Genomic DNA, 13,333 nt, shown 5'->3' with positions numbered 1-13,333 from the left:
GTGCATTTGTGCATGCTCAGCTCAACTGTGGCTGTACCTGGGTAAGAAGACGTTGTAGAGGTGTTTGAGGATGGTCTGGACGTACAGGTTGGGCTCCTTCACCACCGGCTGTGGAATGGAGTCCCGGGGCATCACCAGGGCCATCATCCAGTCTGTGTATACGTCCACACACAGCTTCACCGTGTCCCCCTCCAGGGGAAGAGTTAGGCCATAGCACAGTACCTCCATGGTCCACTTCACCTGGAACCAGAGTCAAAGAGACAGTTATGCCCGATTCACACTATAGCTCCAAAACGAGCCAAACCAAAGTGTACTGGGCTGGCCTGGTAACGTATCCACCATAGTTGTGCTTACTGTGCTGCAATGGACAGCGTAAAGAAAACATTTGAGCCAGCAGAGTACGATTCCGATCAGCCCAAGTGTGAATCAGGCATTATAGGCTACCCTTCACGCTAGTGAGCCAACCCAAACCGTACTGTGATGGCTCAAATATTTTATTTCCAGTATCCAATGCAAAACGGTTTCAGGAAGTGTATCCCGGGCCAGCACAGTACAACTCGGCTCAGCTCTGTAGTGTAAAATGGTTGAGGCATCTACTACCCTCTGATTCACTTGACACTGCTAATGTGACAAATTGGGGTCGAAGAACTGTTTCTGCATCCAACAATGCTATGCTTGGCAAGGCAACAACAAGTTGGCTAAGGCAGAAACAGACAGACGTCACCCAGGCTAGCCTCATGCAGAAAGGCCCCATTAACTCTAACCCACATCAATGACAATACTCTCTGTCCATCCCTCACCTCTTTGTCCGTCTTGAGGATGTTCTCGGTGGCCATGGGGATGGCGGCCGTCCCCAGGGGTTTGACCACTGCGTTGGCCACCTCCAACCCCACGCCTCCAGGGTACGTGTGAAGGACACTGAGGTGGCCCTGGTCACTCTGCACCATTAGGTGCAGCGAGCGCCAGTCTGAGTACATTGTGTAGCGGCTCCACTCTACTGTTTCCACCTGCACAATCAATGAGCATAAATATAGCTCATTAGCTAGGTTCCTAGTAATATGGTGAAGATGTTGCATGACTGTCATTTTGCCTTTGTGTGAGGGGAAGGAATTGGTAGGTACAAGACAGTACAAGACCTTAAACTATTCATAATTTGACTCCAGCCATAACTAGCAAGCTAAAAGGTAGACAGTGAAAAGTGGACGTCAACACCCGTTAGAGATAAGTAACTATCTGTATCATGGAGAAAATACATGCATTAACCGTAACGTTACTAGCTAACGTTACCTACACAGCTAAGACCCAGCCAGCTAAATATTAGCATACGCGAAGATAGCTAGGTAACATTATGGTTCATACTTGAAACGTTATGGAAACACAGCATGCTAGCTAGCTAGCTGGTTAACCTGAGCTAACCCCACCGTAGCAACTCAAACCAGGAAGCATCTGCAACGCTAGCTAGCTAACCTCTCTATTCCGCTCATCAATAATAATAATACTAACCGCTAACGGCTAGCTGATAGCACTGCCATTTACCTAGCTAACCAATTCGTTGTGACGGTGACCAAATAATCAAATCTTATCAGCTTATTCATGTTTACCAGCTAACTAATTCCCGTAAAGGGTAAGCTAATTTAGCATTTACTGAAAGAGCACCAGTTACCTACTGTTAATAGCTAGCTAACGTTAGCGGTAGCAAGCTAGCTAAGTTACGTATTGCTCGATCAATTGAAGCAAGCTACGGGCATTTTGCATTTACCTGCTCCAAGGGAAATGGTTTTCATAACAAGGTGACTTGTCTTCACAACACCAGCTATCCTAATTTAGGCATTCTCCAACAATGTCAAGGCTAGAGGACTACGGTGCTGCTTCGGCTACACTGAATCAAGTAATGCAAAATCCTCAGCTGACTGCTGTCATTGGCAACCGGAGGAAGACGATGTTGAATGAGCGCCCCATGTGGGGAAGTCGAAAACAGATTGTCCACATGGACAATGAGTGGCTTCATTCCTTGTGAACTTTCCCTGCGCTGAGAACAATGTGGTCTAAACAACTTCCAAGTTAAATGGCTTTCATCCAAGTTAGGTGCAGATGACGGCACACACACATAATAGTAGATGCCCACCCCACAAATAATAGTGTGTTTAGGAACTTCACAGGTGAATAAAATATATAGGCCTAAACTACACTGGACAAAAATATAAATGCAACATAAAATGGTTGGTCCTATGTTTCATGAGCTGAAATAGTCAATTTACCTGGTAAGCTGACTGCAGGAATGTACACCAGTGAATTGGATGTTAATGTTAAAAAATAAAAAATAATTAAAGAGCAACAATAAAATAACAGTAACAAGGCTATATACAGGGGGTACCGGTACAGAGTAAGTGTGCGGGGGCACAGGTTAGTCAAGGTAATTGAGGTAATATTTACATGTAGGTAGAGGTAAAGTGATAACAAACAGAGTAGCAACAGCGTAAAAATGGGTAGCCATTTGATTAGCTGTTCAGGAGTCTTATGGCTTGGGGGTAGAAGCTGTTAAGAAGACTTTTGGACCTAGACTTGGCGCTCCGGTACCACTTGCAGTGCGGTAGCAGAGAGAACAGTCTATGACTAGGGTGGCTGGAGTCTTTGGCCATTTTTAGGGCCTTCCTCTGACACTGCCTGGTATAGAGGTCCTGGGTGGCAGGAAGCTTGGCCACAGGGATTTACTGGGCCAAACGCACTATCCTCTGTAGTGCCTTGCGGTCAGAGGCCGAGCAGTTGCCGTACCAGGCAGTGATGCAACCAGTCAGGATGCTCTCGATGGTGCAGCTGTATAACTTTTTGAGGATCTGAGGACCCATGCCAAATCTTTTTAGTTTCCTGAGGGGGAATAGGCTTTGTCGTGCCCTCTTCACGACTGTCTTGGTGTGTTTGGACCATTCTAGTTCATTGGTGATGTGGACACCAAGGAACTTGAAGCTCTCAACCTGCTCCACTACAGCCCCATCGATGAGAGGTGGCGTGCTCGGCCCTCCTTTTCCTGTAGTCCTCGATCATCTCACCCATTGAGCCTGTTTGGATGCTCTGGATCGACTTGTACGACAGTGTGTCCCAGTTCCCGCCAATATCCAGCAACTTTGCACAGCCATTGAAGAGGAGTGGGACAACATTCTACAGGTCAAAATCATCAGCCTGATCAACTCTATGCAAAGAAGTTGTCTTACGCTGCATGAGGGAAATGGTGGTCACACCAGATACTGCTGGTTTTCTGATCCACGCCCCCCTACTTTTTTTTAAAGGTATCTGTGACCAACAGATGCATATCTGTATTCCCAGTCATGTGAAATCCATAGATTAGGGCCTCATGAATTGATTTCAGTTGAGTGATTTCCTTATCTGAAATGTAACTCAGTAAAATCTGTGAAACTGTTGCATGTTTTGTATATATTTTTGTTCAGTGCAGTTGGAACTGCATGCAGAACAAACTCGCTCTTCGTAAAGATAACAACACATCTACAGAGTGTCGAGACCACACCGAGACAGAGTAACTACTCTCAGGTGAGTAGAGTGATGGGGGGATATGGAATATTTTATTTGGCAAATCTTCCAATATACTGTTGAACATAATATAATCTACGGGCATATCAAAGTTCCAGAGTGGGATCTCTGCTAGTTTTAAGGTTATGGCCTATTTTATACAGAGAAATTGGCATAGAAGGCAATGTAACCAATGTAACCAATCACAGCTCTCCTTTTACTTGTATCATTGCACATCTTACAAATCACCAGCAGAGGGCGACGATTTTGGATCCAATTACACAGTCACTGTTGGTAATGCTTGGAAATTGGATCATAACTCTAAAAGTAGCAGAGATCCCAGTGGAACTTTGATGTACCTTAGATTATATTATGTTCAACAATCTATTGAAAAACTACCTATATTAAAACATTTATATTTTGAATATTCATGTTTCCATTTTTCAATATTCATAAATGAATGTCAATTCTTTGGGGAGAAATCAAAATACTACTCATATTACCAGAGCAAGCCGTAAAAGCTTCATGTGACACCAATGTTTGCTTTGTAGCACCTACAAATGAAACACTATGGAGTGTTAAAGGAGGCCTGGGTAAGGTCAAAATGTAATAAATATGCTAACTTTGCTCAATTATTTATCAGTAATGCTATCAGATACAAATGTCAAATATCAATGTCAACAATCCTACCTCCGAAGGACTATTCTATAGATTACATTTTGTAGATTACATGTTCTTTTTTTTCTGGGTTTCGTGAGGAATCATTTAAATGGCTCTATAAATCATGATACATTTGGTTTTCAAAGTGAATTATACCAGAGATACTGCATATAAATGACGAGATATAATAATAACAATGGGAGTCATTTTCCCAATGGCTGGGAGGCACGCGGTCTGCTTATCGCTGTATTCCCATGTGGACAGATTTTGACGGGAGTGGACCCTCTCGCTTCACCTCTTTCTCTCTGATTATACTGACTCATGACATGACTCTTATTAAAGCTGACTCATTCCTGAAGTAATTTCATGGATTCTATTTTATTGTGTTTCAGAAATGGAGCCCCCGAGTAGTCTTCTGTCTGTAGATCAGTTCCTTTGTCTGGATGTGTTCAATGAGCCAGTCTCCACTGCATGTGGACACAACTTTTGTATGGTCTGTATCAGCAGATACTGGGATACCACTGACCTGTGTCAATGTCCACTGTGTAAGCAGGCATTCTACAGAATACCAGAGCTAAAACTCATTACAGCATTCAGAGATCTTTTAGATCATTTTAAGAAGATGAGAGATAGAGATCAGTCCCCTACCGAGCCCGGAGGAGTGGTCTGTGAAGTCTGCACAGTGAGGAAGCTCAAGGCCCTAAAGTCTTGCCTGCAATGTCTCACCTCTTACTTTGAGACTCACCTGCAGCCTCATGAGATAGCCCCTGTCCTGAAAAGACACATATCTGATACACCCTATGGAGAAACTGGGAGACCGGATGTGTAAGAAGCACAACATATTTGTGGAGCTGTTCTGTGAGACGAACCAGATGTGTGTGTGTCAGTTCTGCACTGTGACGGACCACAGGACTCACCACCATGTCCCTCTACTATAGGAACAGTGCCGAGATAGGAAGGCACAAGCGCAGCAGATGATCCAGGTGTGACTGCAGAAAGTGTAGGAGATCCAACACTCAGAAAAGAGCAGCAGGAAAGACGCAGAGAGAAAGCTAGCAGACAGTGTGCAGGTCTTCACTGCTCTGCTGTGGCCCATTGAGAGAATCCAGAGTGAATTCATTGAAATGGTTGAGGAGAAGCAGAAAGCATTAGAGGCATTCTGAAGGGCTCATCAAAGAGCTGGAGATGGAGGGTTATGCCTCTTCATCAACAGCAAATGGTGTGCTAACTAGCACAGCGTAAGTCTCTATCCATTGTTCACCTATCTTGGAATACATGATGGCCAAATGCCGACCCTTCTATCTCCCGAGAGTTTTCAGCTGTTATCATAATTACTGTTTATTTTCTATCTCAGGAGACGAAAAACAACAATCTGGCCCTTAACAAATTGTACGAGGCTATAATCAAGCAGGAAACCATGCACTTGGAGGCTGCTTTTCTTGTTGCCGGTGATTTTAATTCCACGTCGTTAAGACACGTAATGCCCAACTTCCATCAACACGTCTCCTCACGCCACTAGGGGCGATAAAGTCCTAAATCACATGGTGCTAGAGGGTGTTGCGGACAGCCCAATACATCACTGGGGCCGAGCTCCCTGCCATCCTATTTCAGGCGGTGTGAAAGGAAGGCCCGGAAAATTGTTAAAGACTCCACCCACCCAAGCCATAGACTGTTCTCTCTGCTTCCTTACGGTAAGCGGTACCGGAGCAACAAGTCTGGCACCAACAAGCTCCTGAACAGTTTCTATCCCCAAGCCATAAAACTGCTAATTAGCTAACAAAATGTCACTGACTATGCACACTTACTCGCACTGACACACACACATAATACGCACACACATTCATACTGACTCTACACACACTCACGCATTCACATACAATCATCATATATGCTGCTGTTACTCTGTTTATCATATATCCTGATGCCTAGTCACCTTACCCCTACCACTCAAGTATCCCTGGACATTGTAAATATGCTATTGGCACTGACCCTGTTACTAATCCTGTAAATACCGTGCCTTCAGAAAGTATTCATACCCCTTGACCTACTCCACATTTTATTACGTTACAGCCTGAATTCAAAATGGATAATATGTATTTGTTCTTTCTCACCCATTTGCACACGATACCCAATAATGACAAAGTGAAAACATGTTTTTAGAAATGTTTGCAAATGTATTGAAAAGGAAATACAGAAACATGTAATTTACATAAGTATTCACACCCCTGGGTCAATACTTTGTAGAAGCACCTTTGGTGGTGATTACAGCTTTGAGTCATCTTTGGTATGTCTGTATCAGATTTGCACATCTGGATCTGGGGATTTTCAACAATTCTTCCCTGCAGACTTTCTCAAGCTCTGTTAAGTTAGATGGGGAGCGCCGGTATACAGTATTCTTCAAGTCTTTACATGGGATTCAAGTCTGGGCTTTGGCTGGGCCACTCAAGGACTTTCATATTCTTGTTCTAAAGCCATTCCAGCATTGCTTTGGGTGTATGCTTGGGGTCATTGTCCTGTTGAAACACAAATCTTCACCCCCAGTCTAAGGTCGCTTGCACTCTGAAGCAGGTTCTCATCAAGGATGTGCCTGTATTTGGCTCCATTCATTGTTCCCTCAATTCTTATCAGTCTCCCAGTCCCTGCCGAAAAGCATCCCCATAGCATGATGCTGCCACCACTATGTTTTACGGTAGGGATGGTGTTAGACAGGTGATGAGCTGTGCCTGGTTTTCTCCAGACATAGCGCTTTACATTCAGAAGAAATGTTTACATTTTTTCCTCAGCAGACTACAGAATGTTTTCACCACTCTAGAAATTGTTTTATGCCCTTCCCCAGATGCATGCCTCATCACAATTCTACCTCGGCGATCTGCGGACAGTTTCTTGGACTTGTCAACTGTGGGACCTTATATACAGTATGTAACAGTTTTGCTTCCGTCCCTCTCCTCACCCCAACCTGGGCTCGCGGCCCTTGCAGAGGAAGGGGAACAACTACTTCAGGTCTCAGAGTGAGTGACATCACCGATTGAAACGCTATTAGCGCGCACCACCGCTAACTAGCTAGCCATTTCACATCAGTTACATATAGACAGGTGTGTTTCTTTCTAAATCATGTCCAAACAATTGAATTGGCCACAGGTGAACTCCAATCAAGTTGTAGTGACATCTCTAGGATGATCAAAGGAAATTGTATATACCTGATCTCAATTTGGAATGTAATAGCAAAACTCCGGGATGCTGGACTTCTAGGCAGAGTTGCAAAGAAAAAGACATATCTCAGACTGGCCAATAAAAAGAAAATATTAAGACAGGCAAAAGAACACAGAAACTGGACAGAGGAACTCTGCCTAGAAGGCCAGCATCCCAGATACGAGATCTTCAGTTTCTTGGCAATTTCTCGCATGGAATAGCCTTCATTTCTCAGAACAAGAATAGACTGACGAGTTTCAGAAGAAAGGTCTTTGTTTCTGGCCATTTTGAGCCTGTAATCGAACCCACAAATGCAGATGCTCCAGATACTCAACTAGTCTGAAGATGACCAGTTTTATTGCTTCTTTAATCAGGACAACAGTTTTCAGCTGTGCTAACATAATTGCAAAAGGGTTTTCTAATGATCAATTAGCCTTTTAAAATTCTAAACTTGGATTAGCTAACACAACTTGCCATTGTAACACAGGAGTGATGGTTGCTGATAATGGGCCTCTGTACACCTATGTAGATATTCCATAGAAAAATCAGCCGTTTCCAGCTACAATAGTCATTTACAACATTAACAATGTCTACACTGTATTTCTGATCAATTTGATGTTATTTAAATGGACAAAAAAAAGGTTTTCTTTCAAAATCAAGGAGATTTCTAAGTGACCCCAAATGTTTTAATGGTAGTATATGTATAAGCCCTTTTGAGGACTAAGACCTCTTCTAGAACACAAATTGTCTCTATAGGGCCTGGCTTCTCATAAAACCTATGTTCACTTCAAAAAGCTTGTTGAAGACTTACATTAACCACAAGTGTAAAAATTGCAACTCAACTAGCAATTCACTTCTATGCAACAAGAAGGTTTCACAAAAAGAAGGGACTCAACCTTTTAATATAGGACTTGAACCCCTGTTATAGAAAACAAAGGACTTGATCCTTATACATCACAGATGTGTATCACTCATTGCATACACTAATTTTAACCTGATTTGTTTCTTTTAAAATTATATTGGTCTAGACTCACCCAGCAATTATGCCGTCAATCAGGAGATTAAGAGTTGACTCCCCAAAGTGGGTTGCGCTCAGCCTTCTCTCTTTCTTCTGGATCAACACACAGTTGAGTTTTTGTTGTTGTTCAGACCAATTCTTCCAGGTCACGGCACCAAATGTTAGCAGTTGATGTTACTCTTAAATAACACAGACCCCAAAGCAGATCAGGGGGAGAAAAACAGGTTTAATTCAAAGAGAACAAATCATGTGGGGAGGTAGATTGTAACGATGTAACGATGTGCACTGAGAGTCGGGAAGCAAGTAGAGGGAGTGAATGTTTTAATAAATAAACAGAACATAATACAAAACAAGAATCTCGAACAACGCACGGACATAAAACAGAAACAATAATGCCCGGGGAAGGAACCAAAGAGAGTGACATCTATAGGGAAGGTAAATCAAGGAGGCGATGCAGTCCAGGTGAGTGTCATGAAGCGCTGGAGCACGTGACAATGGTGACAGGTGTGCGGGATAATGAGCAGCCTGATGACCTAGGGGCCGGAGAGGGAGCAGACATGACAGTAACCCCTCCCCGACGCGCGTCTCCGACCGCAGGACACCGACCAAGATGATGATCCCGGGATCAGGAGCGGATCGGTCACCTCTGCTGAGACGCGGAGGTGACCTAGAGAGCCGGAGAGAGAGCATACGTGACAGTACCTCCTCCCCGGTGTGTTCGGCTCCAGCCGCAGGGTGCCAACCCAAGGGGCGATCCCGGGGATCAGGAGCGGACTGGTCACCCATGGAACCTGACAGACCGGCTGAGGCATGAGAGCCTGACGAGCTGGTGGAAGCAGGGGAGCCTGACCATCCGGCAAAGACATGAAAGCCCGACAAGCTGGCTGAGGTAGGGAAGCCAGGCGATCCGGCGGAGACATGAAAGCCCAATGATCCGGCAGGGGAGCCTGGCGATCTGGCTGAGGCATGAGAGCCTGTAACGGCTCCCGGACGCGACGTCTTTATTCTGACTATTAAAATTAAAATGTGTGTGACGATGATGACAGGTGTGCAGGATGATGAGCAGCCTGATGACCTAGAGGCCGGAGACGGAGCACACGTGACATAGATGGTTGATGTTCATGCTCCCCTGTCCTCAGTGATTCTCTCCACAGAACAATGGGACAGAATGTAGTTTTATAACCCAGCCCTAACCTGTGGTTGACCAATTAGAATTCCTTGCAATAAAACTGGGCCAATGGCCAAATAACAAGTATCCTATTTCAGGTTCAATGTATAAACAATTTGGACCAATGAGAACTTGCCATGTAGCTATGAGTCCCGGACTGAAATTCCTCCTATGTCTCTGACCCATTGATCAATACTTCCCTATTACAGAAATAACACTATTTCCATTGATCATTAGTAATCTATTGACCTCTCGTCCTCTGCATTGTGTATTTATTTTTAAAAAATTCTTACATTATGTAAATTGGATATTTCTTATTTAATTTTCAATACAATTGCTAAAATTTCTAAAAACATGTTTTTACTTTGTCGTTTGAAAAAAAATCATATTTAATCCATTTTAAATTCAGGCTGTAACACGACAAAATCTGTGATAAGTCAAGGGGTATGAATATTTTCTGAAGGCACTGTGTAGCTTACATATATTCTCATGGTCTTATTTATATTTATTGTGTGTTTTTGTTCTACTTTACTTTATTTGATAGTACTACTGATATTGATTACTGCATTACTGGGAAAGAGCTTGCGAGAAAGGCATTTCACTGTACTTGTGCACTTGACAATAAAACTTGAAACTTGAAACACCTTTTATGATGTGAAGGCCAGGTCTCATATTTACTCTTTCACAGGCTAAGCCTTCATTGGCTGCATTCCAAACACTTAACAGACACACCCTATCCCCTCCGCCCTCAAATTAAGTGGACACTTCTGACGACGTATCAATACGTCTGACAAGTATACACTTGCAGAGCAAGGGGCGAGGGAGGAAGGAATGGACCGCCCTTGCCCGGAATCTTGTCACTTGTTCATCCCGTGATGATTGTGTTTTCAGCCACTGGTAGCTTATGGGTGCTTTATATGCACTACAGTCAATTACGATTGCATGTCTACTTATATTAAGTATATAATTATTAATATATGCCTACTGTATGATAGCTATAAAATTAAGGGGCTTTCGTTGCAAACTTCCCTTGCTTGGCTAATCATTTGAACCGACAACAAATATGGGATTCCCCCAAGGGTATAAGGAAAGGGTAAGTGGACGAGGGTGTGTCTTTTATGACTTTGAAACGCAGCCACTGAGAAGCTCTATCCATACTTCAGCCCTGGTGTTTATAGTTCTGATAAAAACACAGCCGAATTGGTCATTTCTCCTATCAATCACACAGACTGAGTTAGTCCGAGGGGACTAAGTTTGAGTACTTAAGAAATTGACCCCTGCTTCTTTCTTTTGTCAAATAAATCACTGATCTGCCATTGTAAGATTGGTGAGAGCAATGACATGGACACCATGTCTACACTCATCCACTTACAGATCAGTGATTACCTCCAGGAAGTACAGCACATGGATGCTTTACGCCGCATGTAATTCATTGGAGACAAAATGGTTATGAATCATTTTATTGAGATATAATCTGTCATGTGATTGTAAGATGTTCTCAATGTGTTATTAAATACATTTGTCATTACTTATAACGCCAGCCACTATGAGTTTTCTCTATGTTCTCGCTCTCAGCTGCAAGTTATTCAGTAAATGTTCATATTCTTCTTGCTCTCTGAAAGAAATATATATCATTATTGGAAAAATGGTGCACATTGTTTTCATGTATGTTCATTTACATTGTATTCTCTCTATCCAATATATAGCACATACTGATTTGTATTTGTTGTAATCATCATTCCTTGCCCTTACCAGTAACGTTTGTGAGGAGAAGGTCACGGTAGCTTTGTCTGTGTCCGTTGAGAATTACTGTAACTTTCTCTCCAATGACAGATGTCTGTCACTATCTTGAACTATCTTGAACTCACGTCAGTAACAAAGTTACACATTATTTAATCTATGGTCACTCTCATGCTCTCATACATTTTGAATCTGGAAATCTGATTGAATTATCAGGACCCTGAATTTTTTTTTTATAGGTCACTCAAAATATGGAATGTATTGCTGGAGGAAAATAGTTTTATTTGCACACAGCAAGAAGGACACAGAAAGGATATACAGTACACCTAAGAGCATGCTTGGTGAAATTACTGGTCTTTGTGGCCCATTACTTGACATTGAATCTGCCCTCGTTATGATATATTATGTACATTTCACTCAAAAGGATGCAATTAGTCAAATGAGTGATCATGCCCTCTGTTTGAGCAGATCCCCACATTAAAAAATACTATAGGATACTATTGTCATCCCCTGATCTGTTTCACCTGTCTTTGGCTTGTCTCCACCCCCCTCTAGGTGTCGCCCATCTTCCCCATTATCCCCAGTGTATTTATACCTGTGCTCTCTGTTTGTCTATTGCCAGTTCATCTTGTCTCGTCATGCCTACCAGCGTTTTTCCCGTACTCCTGTTTTTTTTCTAGTCCCTTTTTTCCCGGTTTTGACTATTCTGCCTGCCCTGGCCCTGCCAGCCTTTCTGTACCTTTCGGACTCTGCTCTGGATTACTGACCTCTGCCTGCCCTTGACCTGTCATTTGCCTGCCCCCTGTTTTTGTCATAAAATGTGTTACTTTGAACTATCTGCATCTGTGTCTTCTCCTGAGCCATGATAACTATGTTATAAATAGTATTAATGTAGCTCCCTTCAGTAACCACGAGCACAACCATTCCTTGATTTTAACTGGCGGCTTTATTCTGTAGTTTTAGTCAGAATTATCACCTTCCGCGAGAACTATAAAGTAAATGAAAAATACAGTTAAGCACACTCTTACAACCTTATCTTACGAGTGACTTATTAGCTTGGTATAACTCTGAAGTGCTTACATACATAACAGTTTAACCAGCGTTATAATGGGTTCAGATTAAACACATGAATAAAGGAAAAAATACCTCATTGGCTGCTTATTACAGAAGGGAGGAAATCAAACTTCACACTTATTATTCCTGGCATGAATTCACACTTCATCCTAACATACACTCTTCAACCTGTATGAACTACACCCGATGACATGAAAACTTGGCTAACGCAGCGCAGGATTGCCTTCCCTCCAAAAGTGTGTTGCTACAATAAGGATCCCCGTTACAACAGTATTAGCTACGTAGTTCCGCTTGTATTATCATTTCCCCCGCACAGCGGACACGTAAACAATTCAAACAAAAGACAACGACATAACCTGTAAGTCTAACTGTCAGTTACACTCCCACCAATCACCAGTGATTTCTGTGAAAGGGGTCTGCAGGTTTCTTGATCGGCTTCCAGGAGGGTGACTGTCTTATGGATGGGCCTCTCCAGATAGGTGGGTTTGATGATGCGCTTACCTCTCTCATCTAGGGTTGAGTCACTGATCAGTAACTTGAATCTTCCCACCCGGCCATCCTGTCCCGGGTACACTTCTGTAACCTTTGCCAATTTCCACTGGTTGCATGGTGCAGTATCATCTTGCAAGATGACAATGTCATTAATCCTTGCGTTTCTTCTGTCTTTATTCCATTTCTGTCAGTGTTGATTGTTCTGAGGTATGAGCACTCTCCATAACCTGAGGTACCAGCGTCGGAGAAGTGATGGAGCTCATAACTCTGCACCTCCTTGAAACTTGATGGCAAGTAGCCTTGTTGGATCCTTACTTCAGACAAGTTTTGTAGACCTTGGAGCCAGAATTCCCACTGGGAACGTAGGTCATCTGGAAGGGGGTCATCCCAGTCGATTTTGTCACGACACATCCGCTGCAAGATCTGCTTCCCTGCCAGGACAAAGGGTGCCACAAACCCAAGCGGATCAT

At 43.1% G+C, this 13,333-nt stretch overlaps 1 protein-coding gene across 3 annotated transcripts in view; it reads right to left on the bottom strand.

Annotated features, from left to right (window-relative positions):
• LOC112215928 (ral GTPase-activating protein subunit beta) overlaps window positions 1–1,930 on the bottom strand; it is a 39,893-nt gene extending 37,963 nt beyond the window's left edge. For all 3 annotated transcript variants that reach the window (XM_024375431.2, XM_024375432.2, XM_024375433.2), the window contains exons 1-3: window positions 1,760–1,930; window positions 801–1,007; window positions 38–240 (exon numbers count right to left, since the gene is read on the bottom strand). In XM_024375431.2, coding sequence (XP_024231199.1) covers window positions 38–240; window positions 801–977 — 380 coding nt within the window. In that variant the 5' untranslated portion in view covers window positions 978–1,007; window positions 1,760–1,930. The remainder of the gene's footprint in view (window positions 1–37; window positions 241–800; window positions 1,008–1,759) is intronic.
• Between the last annotated feature and the right edge of the window lie 11,403 nt (window positions 1,931–13,333).

Source organism: Oncorhynchus tshawytscha, linkage group LG16, assembly GCF_018296145.1.
Source record: "Oncorhynchus tshawytscha isolate Ot180627B linkage group LG16, Otsh_v2.0, whole genome shotgun sequence".
NCBI lineage: Eukaryota > Metazoa > Chordata > Actinopteri > Salmoniformes > Salmonidae > Oncorhynchus > Oncorhynchus tshawytscha.
Note: the sequence above shows the minus strand (reverse complement) of the source record. Positions and strands in the feature narration are given on the sequence as shown.